Raw genomic sequence first — 19,104 nt, forward strand, 5'->3', positions numbered from 1 at the left:
AGGTTGAACTTTGGCTTGAGGATGTGATTGGAGATTCCATATTCTAGTGTTGCCATTTTTGTTTGATGGTATATCACAGTATTCCAGTGAGGAAAATACCCTCTACCAATGCAGATCAGCATCTGTGTGACAGCTGAGCGTGGGAATTGTTTGTGGTCACTGAGAGGTTATGTGACTTGCCCATAGTCACACAGCCAATTGTGACAGGCAGAACTAGGTCTTCCTGCCTTCTGGTCCCAACTCTTTATCTGCTTTGCCATACTGCTTTCAGTCGAACTTTATGCTTTAGTTCCCTTAAAATATAGGCACTTTACCATACCAGAAATTATACAAGGTTAATTTCCACCAATGTTTCCTGTTTAAACTTTAATAGAAACCTATAGTGTGATATAAAATATGTGTATATTTTATTTTAGGTAGACCCACAACTTGTAGATGGACACCTTTCTTACTTTCTTGGTGCTATTGGTCTGCCAGGATTGACTTCTTTACTAGGAATTAAAGAAAAAGGTCACATAACTGTTGGTTCCAGCCAAACAATGGTTGTCAGTGGAGCTGCAGGTGCTTGTGGTTCATTGGCTGGCCAGGTAAACTTTTCTCATGATTACTTATTTGTTTACTATAACTGAAGTCTCGATATAAAATTAGACAGGCAGAAGTATAAGACTGAGAAGCACACATCATGTTTTGCCTAAATATTTCTAATAGAAATTTTGTACATAAGTAGTCAACTATGTTACTGCTGTTATTAAAAATAAACATACTGTGATTTGGGAATTTATTGGGGGCTAGTTCTCCATTTATGAGAAACTCAGGAAAAACACACTTAGATGTAAAGGACTGGATGCTATGATGGAAATAATCAGAAAAAAATACCTCTCTGAAATTTCATATTCTAATGAGTAAATCTGTTAAAGAACTTATCTGATTTTTCAAAATTCCAAATAAAATATAAATCATTGGGGACAAAAATATAGAACTTAGTACAGACATACTCAGTTCAATGTTACTCTAAATAATGTCATTTTACAATACCATCTTAATATATTATGACCAAGCAACAATACAACATTGTGAAACCATTACACCATAATTTGGTACCCATCAAATAGCTGGTAACAATCTGAGCTCACGTTTAGTCCCCTTTGGCAGTAACTTTTGAACATCAGTTGGGTCATTGCTGTGTTCTTAAATATTATTTCTATGGAACTGCCTGCTCCCTGGCTGTTTTACGTGATGTATTTTTTCATAACCAATGAATAGCCCTTGAACCATGCTTTTAAACATTTCCATAGTATCTGTATTTTACACAGATGCATGTAATCAACAAATCTTCATAATGAGAACTTGGAAAAGTGTAATTTTTCTGAACATTTTTGGCATCTCTCAAGCTCAGAAACTTAGGTTCACATGTAGCCTTGTGATGTGTTAATGATCTGATAATTGCTTTTATAAAATCAAATCTAAGATGTCTGTTTATAAACTCAAAGTCACTCTGTGTTCTTCTCCTGTCTTTATCACTTGTTGTAAACATCAGATTGTATTTTGGCTTTCCTCTTTAAGTCCTTCAGTATCCTTTGGCCAAAAGTTAAAAAATTCTGACCTGAACTGTAGCAAATGCCAGCACATACCTGTAGTAGCTTACATTCTTTCCAGGTCTCTAGGGACTGTTATAAAAATATAAATCCATTTAATTTTCAGACTTTTCTTCTTCTAGATTGGCCATTTGGAAGGATGTTCCAGAGTGGTGGGAATTTGTGGAACAGATGAGAAGTGCTCTATCTTGGTCTCAGAGCTGGGCTTTGATGCTGCAATTAATTACAAGAAAGGGAATGTGGCAGAACAACTCCGTGAGCTTTGCCCATCTGGAGTGGATGTTTACTTTGACAATGTTGGTGGTGACATCAGTGATACAGTTATACGCCAGGTGATTGACGGCTTCCTGCTATTACACACACACACACACACACACACACACACACACACAAATGACCATTTTCTCTAGAAAGAATGGGTAATGAAGATGCTTTGAGAAACCTCTAATACATACAGGGTTTTTTTTTTAATCATTCGAACTTGCATGGTAGTTCTAACACTGCATGAATGTATTCTCTCTAATAGGAGGGCAACATCTGTTTTGCTTTTGTCTTTATATCCCTAGTGTCTCAGTTGGTGTTTAATCAGGGTTTGTTAACTGATTATTCTTGTTGTTAAGTTTATGAGACAAATTAGATACTAAGCATGATTATACTACAGAATACAATAATAAATTATCAGGTTGTTCTGTCAGAGCAAGCATAGAAGTTGGTAGAATTTTTTTTTTTGCTGGTGGCTCAGAGTAACAAAGTAGGTATGTATATGTGTGTGTTTGTATGTGTATGTATTTGTGTATATATATGTGTGTCTTTTTACATATATATTCATATATACACATACATACATGCACACAAAACAACAGACCTAAGCCCTTATTAAGCTCCTAGTAAGTATGAGGCACTGGGGATACAAAGACAAAAACCAAACAGATGTTCCCCTCCTCTTAGAGGTGACATTGCATACACTCATGAATATACACAAAATAAATACAAGGTAGTTTTGAGAGAGAGAGGGCATTAGTAGCTCCTGGAATCAAGATAGTGAATCATGTACTTGAGGTGAGTCTTAAAGGAAAATGGGAATCCCAAGAGATAGTGGTGAGAGTAGAAATGCATGTTAGGTGTTTGGGGGCAGCCAATACACAGGCAGCAGGGAGGTACAGTGGAGAGAGGCCCAGCCCTGGAGCTGGGAAGACTCTTCATCTTCCTGAGTTCAAATTAGGCCTCAGACACTTCTTAGCTATGTGACCCTGGGCAAGTCATTTTACTCTCTTTGCCTCATCTGTGAAATGTAAAAAAGTTCCTCATCTGTAAATGAGCTGGAGAAGACAATGGCAAAGCCATCCAGCATCTTTACCAAGAAAACCCCAAATGGGGTCACAAAGAGCTGGACAGGACTGAAAAGGACTGAACAAGAGCAGTGCAAAGGCATGGAAATGGGAGATGGAGCAGTGTGTGAGGAGCCACAGGTAGGCCAGGATGGCTGGACCACTGAGAATGTAAGAAGACTGGAAAGGTAGGAAGCTGCCAATCTTCGAAGATCATTATGTGAAAAACAGGAGTTTGTATTTGATCTCAGAGGTAGCAGGGAGCCACTGAAGTTTATGGAGTTTAGGTGTGATGTTGTCAGGCAGGTGCTTTAGGAAAATCACTTAGGCGGCTCTGTGGAGGTTGGAGTAGAGGAGAGACACTTGAGGAAGGGAGGCTGCCACAACAGTCCAGACCAGATGGTCTAGGGTGGTGACAATGTGAATGAAAGAAATTTCAAAGAAGCAGAAATGACAAGATCTGCCCCTATCTGGATACATGGGTTTGAGTGAGAGGGAGGAAAGTGTAATTAGAGCAAGACTGATGGCCTGGGATAGTACTGAGGATTGGAGGGATTTGGAGGTCGTGATGAACATGAAGAATAGGTTTAAGAAGAAAAAGGCATTATCAGACTCTGAAAATAAATGACCAAAGAGCCACAGAGATTATGCACCACCTGTTAAACTCTAAAAACACCGCAGAGATCACAGGGGTTGTATACCAACTCTTACCTCTGACCAAAGAGCTACAGAGGTTATATCAAAAACTTTATACCAGCAGTCAACTCTGAAAAACAGGATTAAATAAAATTAAAGAGCTCACAAAGGTTATAGAGAAAAAGTCTTCTTTATTCCCCTGGAGGAGGGACACTTGACACATGTGCCAGGGTCTCCTCTAAGACCAAGGCAGCTAGGCTAAGCTTTGTTACATATACTTGTGTCTAGACATAGAACAAAGCAAGGAAGTGTGACCACAGTAGTGAGGTGTGAGAGTGACAATGAGGTGTTTGTCTAGCAGCAAGAAAGTCTATTCATTGCAGGGCTTCATGGCCAGAATGTAGTTCTTTTACGTGCTCATCTTAGTTCAGGCACCACCTGCAGCTGGTTTAAGCCAATTCTGTGATTTAGCTTCAGCAGAGCTCATCCAGAGGGTGAATGCAAAGGATTATTTCTATGCCAAGCTCAAGGCACATCTTGGTTACTGGGACTTACCTCTGGAAAACAAGCTGTCTCCTATTAGTAAGAAAAAAAAAGCAGCAAAAAGAGGAGTAGTCTTAGGTTGGGGGTCCTGACAGCATAAAGACAGATGGAACTATCAGAGATTAGAATAAAATAGAGAAATGCCATGGAAGTGGAATATTTTGGGGTAATGGCAAGATCAGGGGTCTTAGCTCTGTATCCCTGAGGTGGAGTGAAGAAATGGCTCATGGGAATTAAGTAGATAGAGGGACTGGGAGGTTTGAGTATTTATAGGAGTATCAATATGCATATGTTGAGTTCCTTAATAAAAAACATGAACTTGGATGGAAAAGGAGCCTGTGAGTCAGGCACCGAATACATTGAGAAAGAAGGAATGTCCTCGGGCTTGATAGATGATAGACATCTGAATCTGAGTGAAAAAATTTGCTGAGTGATGGTAGAGGGAGAGTATGAAAGCATCACTGGGGACCAAGAAGTATTCCATCTCTTCTCCTGGGACCAGTAAGTTGGTGAGTGTGAGAGAAGGTTCAGCCCATCCTAGAAAAATGCATTGATGAAGTATCATTGAGTTTCAGGTCTCAGTGAGGGCTAGAAGTTGGAAGTAGCATAAGAGAAAAAGACCTAAGAATCAGAGAAATATGTTAATTATATAGAACAAGACTTCCAGAGGATAGAATAGAAGGGGTGAAAGGATATGGAGCTAGATGTTTTGTAGATAGTGTTGAACATTTAGCTTTTTGATAATCAATAAGCATTTATTAAAGTGCCTACCGAGTTCCAGACACCAGGCAGAGCTGGGGATACAATGACAAAAATAAAACAGTCCTTGCCCTCAAGGAAGGCATTCTATTCAATGAGATAATCTAAACCTTAATTCTTCCAAGTTAGTGAATTAAAGTTTCATCATAAGTAGGAAGCTTTTATTGTCTTTTATGCTTGTCATAAAGAATTTGGAGGATATATTAGGAAGAGAAAAGAATTATATTTAATCATGCCATACAGAAAGAAAGGCATACATGAGGTAGGTGCAACCAAATGATGGCTTATCTTGGTGTGTGCTTAAGGTTTCTCAGAAAGAAACCGAATTGTCTTACCTAGGCTTTCATTCTTCCTGTTTCACCATCATCCAGTTTCTACTTACTGCTCCCAATATTTCCAGTAGGGTAGCTAGGACAGTAAATAGAAATGACTACAAGTGGATAAACATTTTATATTTTATAGAGTTTTAGTATTCCATCATCCACTGTTATATATCACTTTACTAGATAGTTTTGCATAATTTCAAGTTAAGTGAATATTTGAAGATGGGCTTATATTTTCTTAGAGTTACAGAATTTAATATTATGTTTTCTTCCTGGTTAGCAAGTTTCATCTCCCCTCCATATATCCACATGCTTACCACTTTATGTTCATAAATACATGTCATGGATAGAGTCTCACACCCCTGCCCCAAAAAAATCTCTTTTAAGCTACTATTAATGGAATAGTCAGGGGGTTTGTTTTCTTTTGGCTTCCAAGGATGCCTTTATTGACACTTATTCTATGAAAACATTCATATTTTTCATAAAGCATCTCAGTAACCATAGAGAAAAATCTGTTTCTTGGGGGAATATTAATCAGTTTTCTCTGAACAGATGAATCAGAACAGCCATATTGTCCTGTGTGGCCAAATTTCTCAGTATAACAAGGATGTCCCTTATCCTCCCCCATTGCTGCCTGAAGTAGAGTCAATTCTGAAAACAAGAAACATCACAAGGTATTTTTTCTTTTCTTCATTTACTACCACATTAAAAACATTTATGTATAGACTATATATATGTATAAATATATACACACATAGATATGCTTTCTTTTGCCCAGAGCCGTTCCCCCATCCCAGTCCAATAAACAATTATTAAATGCCTACTAAGTACCAGGTACTGTGCTAGGTTCTGGCGATACAACTAATAAAAAGAATGACAGTTCTTGCCGTCTTGTTCCATGGAGTTGAGACCAGGCAGAGAGGCAGATGCAAAGTAGACAGAGAAGCTTCGAGCCTGGCTTCTGCCCTCTATAAAGGAAGGCATTGGGAAGGGTTTGGTACTTCACCTGTTAGCCCTGCGGAGTATTAGAGGGCATGGGGAGGCTAAGGGAGGTCGTGTTAATCAGGGCTTGATTTAGCATCATGGTAATGAGATTAGATGTAATAAATTTATGGGGGGGGGGGGCATCTTGTTGCTTACTTGGTGAAACCCAGCAGAGTAGTGATATGCATTTTAAAGCACATGAAGCCCAGTAAATAGGTTTTGTTAACTCAGATAATGATTGTGACTTTGACTCAATGATAACTTTTATTTTTCTAACATTTGTCTAAACCACATCTGGCTGAATTCAATATGATTAAGCCATGATATTTGTTATATGAAAAGATTACAGAGACTTGTGAAATTATCTCATCTTGCTTTCTCCTGTTTTAGATTGATCTCTTTTATTTTTCTATAGGGAAAGATTTCTGGTGTTGGATTATAAGGACAAATTTGATTCTGGAATTGTACGCCTGAGTCAGTGGTTGAAAGAAGGAAAATTAAAGGTAGGACTTGATCATATGTCCTTATCAATTTATTCCTTTTATTTTACTCCTTAAATGTAGTGAACCTGAATTTCTGTGTAGTTTGAAAACTCAGATTGTTATCCTGGGTATAATTAGTTCAGATCATATAGCTGGGATGTGTCCAGTTGCTCACTACAGTTAATTTATTTTATTTTATTTTATTTTATTTTATTCATTATTTTTTCCCCCACCCATCCCCCCAAAACAGCAGTCCCACAGGATATCCCCACCTCCAATCTGCTCTCTCCTATATCACTACAGTTAATTTAAATAAAAATCACTTTGATATGAAGATTATATTACTTTGTTTCTGAGGGAATTCCACAGTACTGAGATAGGATTGGAATAAAAATCTCTAGCTAATGGATTCTAAAAGGGTGGTCCATGGATCTCTAGGGATCAGCAAAAGCCTTTGAAGAGGGTCCTTGAGGTCAAAATTATTTTCATCATAATACTAAAAAATTAGTTAACTATTAAAATGCTCCATTCCCCAACTATACATCCATTTGACGCCAGATTTTCTTCTTATGCTTTAATCAAAACAACCTGTCACAGTAGATTGAATATAGAAGCACATAGGAGAATCAAGTTGTTTTCTGTTAAGACAGACATTAAAGAGATTTGCAAAAATATGTAAATTAGTGCTGTGTTACTACTCTGAGTTTTTTCCTTTGGGAAAAGTTATTTTTCACAAAAAAGATATGTAAATATGTAACAGATTTATTGTTATTTTTGAATGAATAAATATTTTAAATGTCTTTTATTTCTAACTGGAAAAAACTATTAACTACAGCCTATGTAAATGAAAGCTATTTGGGGTCCTCAGCAATTTTTAGTGTGTAAAGGGACCCTGAGACAAAAAGTTTGAGAACCAGTATTTTAGACCAGTGTTATCAAACTCAAGTAGAAGTTGATCCCTACAGGCTACATCTTCACTTACAATACCAGAAATTAACATTTACATATTGTGTTGTGTTATATTTCTATTTATTTTGTTAAATATATTCCATTTACATTTTCATCGGGTTCAAAGGAAGTGTTGGAATGGTTGTGGGCCTCATGCCTGTCTACTTCAGTTCTTTACCTCCACAGACTGTTTTCTTGTCCTCCCATAGTATTATGCTTTCTGGAGCCCCCACTTCATGGTGAATCCCATCCCTAGATGCCTTCCTTTTATAACCTTTCCATCTTCTTACAATAATGGAAACCTGGCGCCCTCTCAGAGATACCACATCCCTGGCCATCTTCTGTGGAACTAGATGCTGCTTCCATTTGAGCTATAAAGAGAAGTTGGCACACTCCTTGTTCCTCACAGCTAAGTCTGTACCATCCCTTTACCCCATTACTTAGCATCTTTTTCTCCTTTGAAGTTCACTTCATACATCTCTGTTGCCCTATACAAATCCTAGTCAGCCCTCCCCTGTCTTCAAGGTGATTCTGTCTTTCTTTCTTTTCTTTTATTTTATTTTTCAAATGCTTTATTAACTTCTAATTTACATCATTCACTTCCGCCAGATTTTGAGTTACAAATTTTCTCCCTGTTTTTCCCCTACACACCGCCTGAAAATAGCAGTCCCACAGGATATCCCCTCCTCCAATCTGCTCTCTCCCATATTTTTTCCTATACCCCTTTCGACTTTTCCAATGGATCTCTATGCCCCAGTGCCTGTATATCTTATTTCCCAATTACATGTAAAATAGTATTGATAATAGTATTCACACACACACACACACATATACACATACATATTTGAATATTTGATTTTAAAACTTTGAATTCCAGATTCATTCCCTTCTTCCCTTGTCACCTAAACTTACTGGGAAGATAAGCAGTTCAGTATAGGATGTACATGTGTAGCTAATGCAAAACAATAACATAGCAGATATATTGTAAAAGACTGACTATATTTCCCTCCCTCCTATCCCACCTCCCACTTGTTCTATTATCTACTTTGATCCCGTCCCTTTCCGAAAGTGGGTGCTGCCAACTTCCCTCCCTCCGAGCCTGCCCTCCCTTCCATCATCCCCCCTCTCATCCCCTTCCCCCCCTACTCTCCTGGAGGGTGAGATACCCTATTTAGTGTGTATTTCATTCCCTCCTTAAGCCAAATTCAATGGGAATGAGGTTGACCCATTCCCTTTTGCCTTCCTGTTCTTCCCCTCCATTGTAACCATTTTCCCTTGCCTCTTCTGTATGAGATAGTTTATCCCATTCAGTCTCTCCCCATCTCCTCTTATTATATTCCTCTCTCACCTCTTAATTTCACCTTTTAAGTATCATCCCTTCCTGTTAAATTGGTCCTGTGCCCTCTATCTATGTATACCTGTAAACATATATATACACACATTCACATATATATTCTTATGCCCATATGCCCTCATACATATATATATATATATTTATATTCCCTTCAACTACTGAGAAGAGTTTCATAAGTTACAATTATTGTTTTTCCATGTAGGAATGTTAATAGTTCTACTTTGATAAGTTCCTTATGATTTCTTTTCCCTGTTTACCTTCTCATGCTTCTCTTGCTTCTTGTATCTGAATGTCAGATTTTCTATTAAACTCTGATTTTTTTCAGCAAGAATGCTTGAAAGTCCTGTGTTCCACTGAATTACCATATTTTCCCCTGAAACATGATACTCAGTTTTGCTGGGTAGGTGACTCTTGGTTTTAATCCCAGCTACTTTGATCTCCGGAATATCATATTACAAGCCCTTCGATCCCTCAGTGTAGAAGCTGCCAGATCCTGGGTTATCCTGATTGTGTTTCCACAATATTCAAATTGTTTCTTCCTGGCTGCTTGTAATATTCTCTCCTTAATCTGGGAATTCCGGAACCTGGCTATAATATTCCTAGGAGTTTTCTTTTTGGGATCTTTTTCAGGAGGTGATTGGTGGATTCTTTCAACCTCTATTTTGCCCTCTGGTTCTAAAACATCAGGGCAGTTTTCTTTGAGAACTTCCTGGAGGATGATTTCTAGGTTCTTACTTTGATCATGGCTTTCAGGTAGTCCAATAATTTTTAAATTATCTCTCCTGGATCTATTTTCCAGGTCAGTGGTTTTTCCCATGAGATATTTCACATTGCCTTTCATTTGTTTGGATCTTTTTAACAACATCTTGATTTCTCATAAAGTCAATTCTGAAGCCATTATTCTCCTCATTGAGCTTTTGAGATTTTTTTTCCATCTGGCAAATTCGACTTTTTAAGGCATTCTTCTCCTCATTGCCTTTTTGAGCCTCTTTTGCCATTTGAGTCAGTCTGTTTTTTAAAGTGTTATTTTCCTCAGTCAGGCTATTGACTCTCATTTTGTACTTTTCTTGCATCATTCTCATTTCTCTTCCCAATTTTTCCTCCACTTCTCTCATCTGCTTCTTAAGGTGCTCTATGGCCTGTAACCAGCTCGTATTTTCCTTTGAAGCTTTTGGTGCAGGAGTTCTGACTTCACTGTCTTCCTCCTGTTCCATGCTTTGCTCCTTTTTGTCCCCAAAATAGGAGTGTAATGTTGGAATCTTCTGTCTGCTTTGTTTCCTTTGCCTGGTCATGTCGCCCCTCAGTCACTTGACCCCTGGGCTTTTTGCCACAGTAGGACTCTGCCACCAGACAGGGGAGCTTTCGTCCCAAACACTGGGGTTTTCTCAGTAGTTGCCAGAGGTATTAGATGGGGTGCCCTCTCTGAGGTCTCCACACTCTCTGGCAAGCTGGACATACACCTCAGGACCTCCACCCTAGACTGCAATCCAGATCCAAGCATGTTAAAGCAAGAGCAATTACCCCTCAGACTGGTACTTGGTCCCCCTACACTCTGCAGGCCAGGAGCTGAAGCTGCCACATGGCGCTGGCTGGCTCTGCCTGTGTCTTAGCAGCTTCTCACCCAGGGAGCAAAAGCCACGCACTCCCACTTCCTGGGTCCCAAAGTCCAGACTGCACTGACCTCTCACTTTGTCCTTCACATCTGTGTGTTGATAAATCTGGAAACAGCCACAGCTGCTGCTGATCTGGAGTCCCTCTGGCCAGCGACTGGTCAGGCCTGCCCTGCGGCTAAAGTCTCGGCGTGGGGCTGCGCTGGCCGATTCCTGCTGGCCTGCCTGGCTATCCTCAGCTGGAGGTTACCTTTTCTGTGTCATTTTGTGGGTTCTGCAGCTCCAAAGTTTGTTTAGAGTCCCCTTTTTACAGGGAGCTCCTGCTTCTACTCCCGATTCTTTCTTTCTTAAGGAATTCAGTACTTGTCTCATAGCCTACCCCAGGGATGGGGAGCCTGTGGCCTTGAGGCCACACGTGTCCTCAATTGTCCTCAAGTGCACACAGTCCTCTGTGTCCTCAAGTGCAGTTGTTTGACTGAATCCAGACTTCACAACAAATCCTTTTATTAAGGGGATTTTTCTGTGAAGTCCTGTGAAGTTTAGAGTCAGTCCTTAGACTAGTACAAAGGCCACACTTGAAGAGGGCTACATGTGACTTCTAGGCCACAGGTTCCCCACCCCTGATCTGCTCACATATTCAGGGACTTGAGCATACATATTGCTGTCCCTGGAACTACCAAGTCACCAGCTTCTTCAGCTACCACTTTTTCCTTCCACCCACAGGAACAGCCACATCTTAGAACTCACAGACTCCACTATTATGCTGGCTGCTTGCTTGGTCTTGAATTCTGGAATTCTCCCTGATTATAACCTTCTCTATCCTTATACCTCTTACTTTATGACACTTCTCCTAAACTTATTCTTTGTCCTCAGCACAACTTCCCTACCCTTTCCTGTTTTTCCAGTCTATAATCCCTATACTGGCCTCACTTGCCTCCCTTCAGTTTGGACCCTGTAGTTGACCCACTATTTATATATACTTTTGTGTCTCTAATCTTGTCCTGGTGACAGTCATGCTTTGCCACATGGAAACTCTGGGTTATCCCCCTCCATTTGGCTATTTACACTGCCTTTGAATACCAAACAATACAGATGAAAGAAGTCATACAGTACTGACCAGGTCCACCAAAATTTATGCTGCCTTAGCTCCAATGAGGTTTTACTTCCACAGAGCCATCTTTTAATTATGCCCTACATGAATCTTTTTTCTGCTCCCTGAAATAGCTGTTCTAGATTTTCCCTTTTTTCATCAGGTCTTCTAAATCATCTTCCACTCTTCCCTCTTAGAATTGGATCTCAATGTTTACTTTACTGAAAAAATAAAGGTTATCTGCCATGAGCTTTCTTCTTTCCTATGTCATATCTCAGAACCCCTGTATACCATTCCCCCAGTCCCTCTTTTGCTCTGTTCTTTAAGATAGGTAGCTTTTTGCTAAGGCCAGTTTCTCTACTTGTGCACTTGACACCTTTCTTCCCCATCAGCTCTGGAATCAGTCACTTCCCTCCAAGTTCAGTCTTAGCCTTTTTTATTCACTCTTTCCCCATTGCTTACAAAGAAGCCTCAGTCTACCCATTTTTAAAAAAAACCTTCACTTGACCCTTCCATTTTTTTAGGCTACTGTCCTATATATCTTCTCCCTTTCATATCTAAATTCCTAGACAAGATTACCTACACTTGTCTCCTGTACTTGCTTGGCTATCATTTTTCAACTCCATATATTGAGAATCCCTTATTTGCCTTTAAGATAAAATACAGATTCTTCAGACTGGCATCTAAATCCCTCCATAATTTGACTCCCACCTACCTTTCCTAACTTAATTCTTATTCGTATTCAGGCATTATACATTCTATCAGGAGGTAACATATTTTATGATTAGTCCTGTGGAATCAGTTCATCATTATTATTCTGACCCAAGTTTCTACGTCTTTGAAAGTTGTTTTTTATAATATTAATGTAATTGTATAAAATATTCTCTTTATGCTCACTTCACTCTATATCAGTTCATAAAAGTTCTCCTAGGCTTCTCTGAAACCATCCCCTTTATTTCTTGCAGCAGAGTAGTAGTAGATCACCATGTATATACCAAAAAATGTTATTTCTAGTTCCAAATTTTCTTCCTCCTCCCTCTGCCTATTGAAGAAAGAAAAATAAAATCTAGTACAAATATGTACAGTCAAGCCTGTTACACATAGTCTTTATCTTTTTGAAGGAGTTAGAGGAGTGTTCTTAGGGAAGTCACTGTACTTCTTCCAGCTTCTCCATCATCTTGACTCCCCCTCTGGTAATGATGACCATTTAGTTACCTTACTATCCTGATAGCTGTGTGGATTAGTGACCGTGCTGGAAGTGTTCTCATCTGTGCTGTGGCCCTGATGTTTCTATCACCCAATCTTATACTTAGTCCTTCTGAAGTTGGGAGGCAAAGCCTGGGATTTCTGACCTTTATTCTATTCCATATTTTGTCCCCTTGGTTCTGCATTCCTTCAGGTGGCAGTGGAAATGGAGAGGAAGAAGCGAGTGCTAGAAATATTTCAAAGAAAACTATTTTCATAGCAAGATTTCTTTTTTAAAAAATTTCTTTTGTTTTAATGTCATATCATTTCTGAATATATCCTTTCCCACTCTCCTACCCAGTGAGCCATGCCTCCTAACAAAGAATAAGGGGAAAAAGAGAAAAGCAGTTCAATATAACCACTCATGACTGAGTGAACCTGTTGGCATATACAATATTCCACTCTCTATCTGTATAATTATAGAGGGCAAGTGCATCCAAGATAGTATTTTAGATAGAAAAATTTTTTAATTATCATCTAATCCAAGAGTTTACTTTCAATAAAGTATGGGAGGGAAAGGAGGCCAGAAGTTAGAAGGAAACTGTTAAGAATAAATCAGTTAATTTCTTAACCATTTGTAGAAAAATAGCTCATTCAAAATGTGCATATACCCCTACTTTTAAAAAATCATTACTTAATGTAAAAATTCTAAGTTCTACAACAGAAAATAAATATGTAATTATTCTTAATAAAAGTTATCCTTACAAAGCTTAAAGGGCAGCTAAGGAGCACAACTGATAGAGTGCCAGTCCTGGAGTCAGGGAAGTTCATCTTCATGAGTTCAGATTTGGCCTCTGACGCTTACTAATTGTGTGACCCTGGACAAGTCACTTAACCCTGTTTGCCTCATTTTCCTTGTCTGTAAAATGAACTGGAGAAGGAGATGGCAAATCACTTCAGTATCTTTGCTAAGAATATCCCAAATGGGATCACAAAGAACAACAACAAAGATTATGTTTTGTTTGGGGCTGCTTTGATTTGGTAGAAATTTTTTAAATTACATTTGTTTATTTCGCAGAGAAGCTTGGGGCCAGAGTATGAGAGGGGGAAAGAAATAAATCCATAATGTTAGTTAATGGGGATATATGAATTTCATTCATAAAAATATGATTTCCTGCTTTTAAAAATCATATGTTGCATATTAGAAATGTACCTTTCTTAAAAGGGGAAAGTGCTAACTTGTTTGCCCTTGCAAAGTAAGGAAGAAAATTAATTCCAGATATTTTGATTTTTAGATCAGAGAAACAGTGATCAATGGCTTGGAAAACATGGGAGGTAAGAGGATCAGAAATGCTTTAATAGTTTAATGGTGAAGTTCTTGCTCTGAAACAGTACTGTTTTAGGCATTCCTTTCTTTGTCTGTGCTTTATGTCATGTTTTTGTTTATGGGAAATGTTGCAGTAATTTGAATGAAACATGAAAGTATCCAGCTTCCACCAAAGATTCACCATGAGAACATTTAAGAGAAACATCTCTCTTTAGTGTGTTTCAGTTTATGAGGTTCTTTCTTGAGTTCCTCGCAGAGTTTGTTTACAGCTTACACATGCTACATAATGAATGGGGAGTGCTATTCACAGATTGGGGAAAATTTTTAATACTTAGTTTTTCTCCCCATATACATACTTTTCAAAATTCTCTTGGAATCTTCTCTGGTGAATATGTCCACATATACTTAGCCAATAGAATTTTACTTCAGGGTTGTGTTACTTTAAAAGTTTTTATTTTCTGAAATCTTTTCTATTAGAAAAAATGAATTATATTTACATTAGGAGAAACCCATATTGTCAATATTGGAGAAAAAACTACCCTGAGAGGCTAGGTGGCCCATTGAATAGAACACCAGCCCAGGAGTCAGGAGGACCTGAGTTCAAATTCGGTCTTAGACACTTAACACTTACTAGCCCTGTGACCTTTGGCAAGTCACTTAACCCCAATTACCCCACCTTCCCCCCCTCTAAAAAGCAAAAAAAAAAAAAAAGCTACTCTTCTGAATACCACATTTACACAAAAGTCCTAAGTTTATCAAGTTAACAGATATTAATTTCATTTACTCATCTTGTATAGTCATTGTTATGTACATTCTTTATTAGGGAGTATTTCAAAACTTTTTCTCTTATTTTCTCTCCTTAGCTTGCAGTGAATGAATATAGTTAGTAACAGATAGACATTTTCAGTTCAGGTACTAATGTTTAAGTCATTTCATACTTTGATTTGGACTAATTTGTGTGTTTCAAAACTGATGTAATCATTTAGAACATCATTCAGAATTCTAAAACACTATTTCGATATCTGGATATGTAATGCTATTTTGAGCTATTAAACAATTATATAACTGGTGATATTATATGACTGACACTAATTCTTCAAAATATTTTCTTTTTTACTTTTTCAGTTGCCTTCCAATCTATGATGACAGGAGGCAATATTGGAAAGCAAATCATTCATGTTTCTGAATAAAAATCTCAGTCTTTTTATTGGATTACACATGAAAAAGAACATCAAGCAGATTTCAACTTTAACAAGAGATTTCAAAGTCTGTTAATAGATTTATAAGATTAATTAAACTAACTTTTATTTTGTCTCATATTTCATATTCTGCAGTACTGGTGATAGCTTCCTAGTAACTTTAATGATAATTATTTCTTACAACTTAATATACCCTATATATAACAAATTACAGTATAACAAAAAGTCAGCATGACCCATTTTTCATTTTCTTTCAGGAGCTAGAATAATGTATGATATTTGTATTGGATATTTTGAATCCACAGAAAATTTTAGTACTATTTTTTAATATTCAGTATAAAATAATATTTAAGAACTTATTTTGTACTAGAACTTTTTGGATATCCTTCTCAAATAACATTTTATTCAGCACTAATTATTGACTTTTCCATCTGGTGGGAACAAAATTCATGCTACTTTATAACATTATAATTAAGACTACCTGAAAAAGTCTACCTTGACTGTATTTAGATTGTTCACCTGTGTTTTGTCTTAAAGAAGATAAACAAACTCACGTCTTTTACTTGAAGAACTGAATAAAACTCTGATTGGAGCATAAAGACATGTTCCTTTTGAGCGATTGTTTTTTTAAATTAAATTTTATGTTTATTTTTAGTTTATATCATTCATTTCCACAAGATTTTGAGTTGCAGATTTTCTCCCTGTCTTTCCCCCACCCAGCACCCCAAAACAGCAATCCTACTGTATACCCCCTCCCCCAATCTGCTCTCTCCTATATCTTCCTCCATACCCCCTCTGACTTTCTGGTAGGGCAAGATGGATCTCCATACCCCAGTGTCTGTATGTCTCATTTCCCAGTTGCCTGTAAGAAAGTAATAATAATTTTTTTAAACATCTGATTTTAAAACTTTGAATTCCAGATTCTTTCCCTTCCTCTCTCATCACCCATCCTTACTGGGAAGATAAGCAATTCAGTATAGGTTGTACATGTGTAGCTATGCACAACATTTCCATAGTGGATATATTGTGAAAGACTGACTATATCTCCCCCCAGCCTATCCCGCCCCCCCACTTGTTCTAGTCTCTACTTTCACCCTGTCCCTTTTCAAAAGTGTGTGCTTCCAACTACCCTCCCCCCCCAACCTGCCTTCCCCTCCATCATCCCCTCTCTCATCCCCTTCACCCCTACTCTACTGTAGGGCAAGATACCCAATTTAGTGTATGTCATTCCCTCCCTAAGCCAAATTCAATGAAAGTAAGGTTGACTCATTCCTTTTTGCCTCCCTGTTCTTCCCCTCCATTGTAACAGTTTTCCCTTGCCTCTTCTATATGAGATAATTAACCCCATTCTGTCTCTCCCCATCTCCTCTCATTATATTCCTCTTTCACCTCTGTTTTCTTTCCCCTTTCTACCATAATTTGAAAAAAAAACTAAAAGGGCTTAAGGATGGGGGAAAAAATCTTCATAAGAATGTCTATAAATGTAGTAAAGTGTTATACACAAGTCTTTATGTGACACACACATACATGCCTGTTCTCATGTGTGCTCAAATCTGTATCTAAATCCATTTAAGATTTATAAAATTGAAACTAAAGTAATTAGAGGTACACAGGTGTAACATTGGTTGCCTCATTCTTTCTAGGCCCTCTCTCTAGGCTGGAGCTGGCTCATTTGTCCTATTCCTACCCACTCTAGCAGATTGGGGTAGTCCCTCCAAAGGAATGGCCTTATTGTTAGTTCTTATCGTTAGGTGTTAACATTCTCAAGAGAAAGAAAAAGTATGAATAGTCAAAACGTAATGTAAGTCTACAAAACTGGGACACATTCTTCCACCTATACATATAATTTCTATGGGGAAAACTGGGCACATAAAGAAACCTACCGTGTTTCCCCGATAATAAGACCTATCCCGAAAATAAGCCCTCCCCTTACTGTGTAAGATTCCTCTAAAATAAGCCCTCCCCCGAAAATAAGCCCTATTGAGATTGCTACTGTAGTGAAGGTGATCCCCTGCGCTACACGCTACATTACGGTATCCTCTGTATGCACCGTCCCCCCCCCCATGAAACGCACGCCGCGCTCCGAGCTGCATTAATCAGAGCTGTAGCAGTGAGCGCGTCATCCTGTTCTTCCCCAGTGATTTGCTTGCTGGCGCCATTGAGAGCAGTGCCGCGGAGGAGAGCTGAGGCAGGACAACATAAGCCCTCCCCTGAAAATAAGCCCTCTGGTGTTTTTCTTTCCAAAAAAAATAATAAGACAGTGTCTTATTATCGGGGAAACACGGTAGTAGTGTAGCACACTAAGGAAACTCAGGTGCCCAGGGCACCTTACAACTCTGGACTGCAGACTTTAAACAATCTGTACTTTACCTACTATGCAGGCCCACTCCTCTTCTGGGTCTCTCTACTGTCCTGCTGGATGAAGCCACTACCCTGCTACTCTTAGGCAACAAAAGCAGCATTAAGCTAACACGTGCATTACACTGTTTAAGTGAAATGGCAGCCCTAACTCTACAGTCTTCAGCTTTCCAGATTTGCTCCCTCATGCTGCTCTCTGGGCTCCATGCTAAAGAGAATTCAGACAAACCCAACCAACTCTTCATTCAGCAGGATTCTGCCTTCTTCAATCATCTCACGGCAGCCCCTTCGGATGCTGTTTGTCTTCTGTCAGCCAGAAGCTGCTTTTATTTTCTCAGTCTCCCCCTGCTGCCTTCATGCATTAGTACAAAATCTCTGCCCTGCTTTTGTTTCTCTATTATTAACTTAGCTTTTCAGATAGATGGGAAAGTGATATTAGAATTAATCATCTTGACCTGTGTGGTTTTCAAAGTGTTTAAAATTAGGAAAAGTACAGGAATTATGGATACTTATTCCAGGGTTGCTTTTGGGAACAGGACACAGACCTACAGGTATGTAGCACAAATGCGATGTTGACAGCACCCGTGACCACTATAAATATACCCGCATGGTGCACAATAGCAAAATATAACAGATTCTCCATTTAGAAGACAGAAGCAAAACATTCAGACATCAGAAAACCAAATCCCCAAACCAGCAAGCCAATTCCATCAAAGCAGTAAAGAAGTTAATAAGCCACAACAGCACAGAGAGCCACAGAATCCTTTGGCCTTCCCACAAACCAATACAATACCAATATTTTACTCACAAACCTGACTGACTCGTTGCCTGAGTGTCCTTTCTCTCCCACCATCTATCTGGCTCAGACTCCCAGCTTCCTGTGGGCTCTGCTCCACTCTTCAGAAAACTCCTCCCACAACAGGCTTCATGTAACTACATTCAGGGGGCACAGGGAAGGTCTTCAAATTCCCTTAGGCTTATTAAGGGGCAGGGAAGATTTTCAAATTCCCATTACCATTACAAGGTATAATGTTATATTTCGACTATTCCTGATTTTTCTTTCTCTTGAAAATGTTACTTTATGATTTTTTTGTGCTTTGCTTTCTTGATTAATAAATATTTAGTGTTTAAGAGCCGACGGTGTCATTTTGACTACTTTGTATAAATGAGAAGCAAAGCAAGTTGTAGGAGTCTATCTCCTCCCCATCAGAAGGGCTATTGTTAGGACCCTGAAGATAAGCAGTAATAGTATGGCCATCCCTTTGGAATGACCACCCCAACCTGCTGGATTAGGTACGGACAGGATGAGTGAGCCAGCTCCAGTCTAGGGAGAGAGCCTAGAGAGAATCAGGCGACCAATGCCTCATCTGCGTACCTGTAATT

At 38.7% G+C, this 19,104-nt stretch overlaps 1 protein-coding gene and 1 long non-coding RNA gene across 4 annotated transcripts in view; one reads left to right on the plus strand and one right to left on the minus strand.

The window, feature by feature from the left end:
* The window catches only part of LOC138164391 (prostaglandin reductase 2-like), a 51,397-nt gene extending 35,435 nt beyond the window's left edge, over positions 1–15,962 (plus strand). For 2 of the 3 annotated variants that reach the window (XM_069092162.1, XM_069092164.1), the window contains 6 exons: positions 417–587; positions 1,718–1,927; positions 5,737–5,858; positions 6,584–6,671; positions 14,133–14,172; positions 15,290–15,962. In XM_069092162.1, coding sequence (XP_068948263.1) covers positions 417–587; positions 1,718–1,927; positions 5,737–5,858; positions 6,584–6,671; positions 14,133–14,172; positions 15,290–15,354 — 696 coding nt within the window. In that variant the 3' untranslated portion in view covers positions 15,355–15,962. The remainder of the gene's footprint in view (positions 1–416; positions 588–1,717; positions 1,928–5,736; positions 5,859–6,583; positions 6,672–14,132; positions 14,173–15,289) is intronic. The other variant, XM_069092163.1, reaches the window with a different exon arrangement.
* Positions 1–19,104, minus strand: part of LOC138164392 (uncharacterized) — a 54,349-nt gene that overhangs the window by 30,613 nt on the left and 4,632 nt on the right. The window lies entirely within an intron of this gene.

The sequence above is a fragment of the Petaurus breviceps genome, unplaced genomic scaffold (assembly GCF_028583685.1).
Source record: "Petaurus breviceps papuanus isolate PSGF00001 unplaced genomic scaffold, PetGlider_PUasm1.0 189, whole genome shotgun sequence".
Classification (NCBI taxonomy): Eukaryota; Metazoa; Chordata; class Mammalia; order Diprotodontia; family Petauridae; genus Petaurus; species Petaurus breviceps.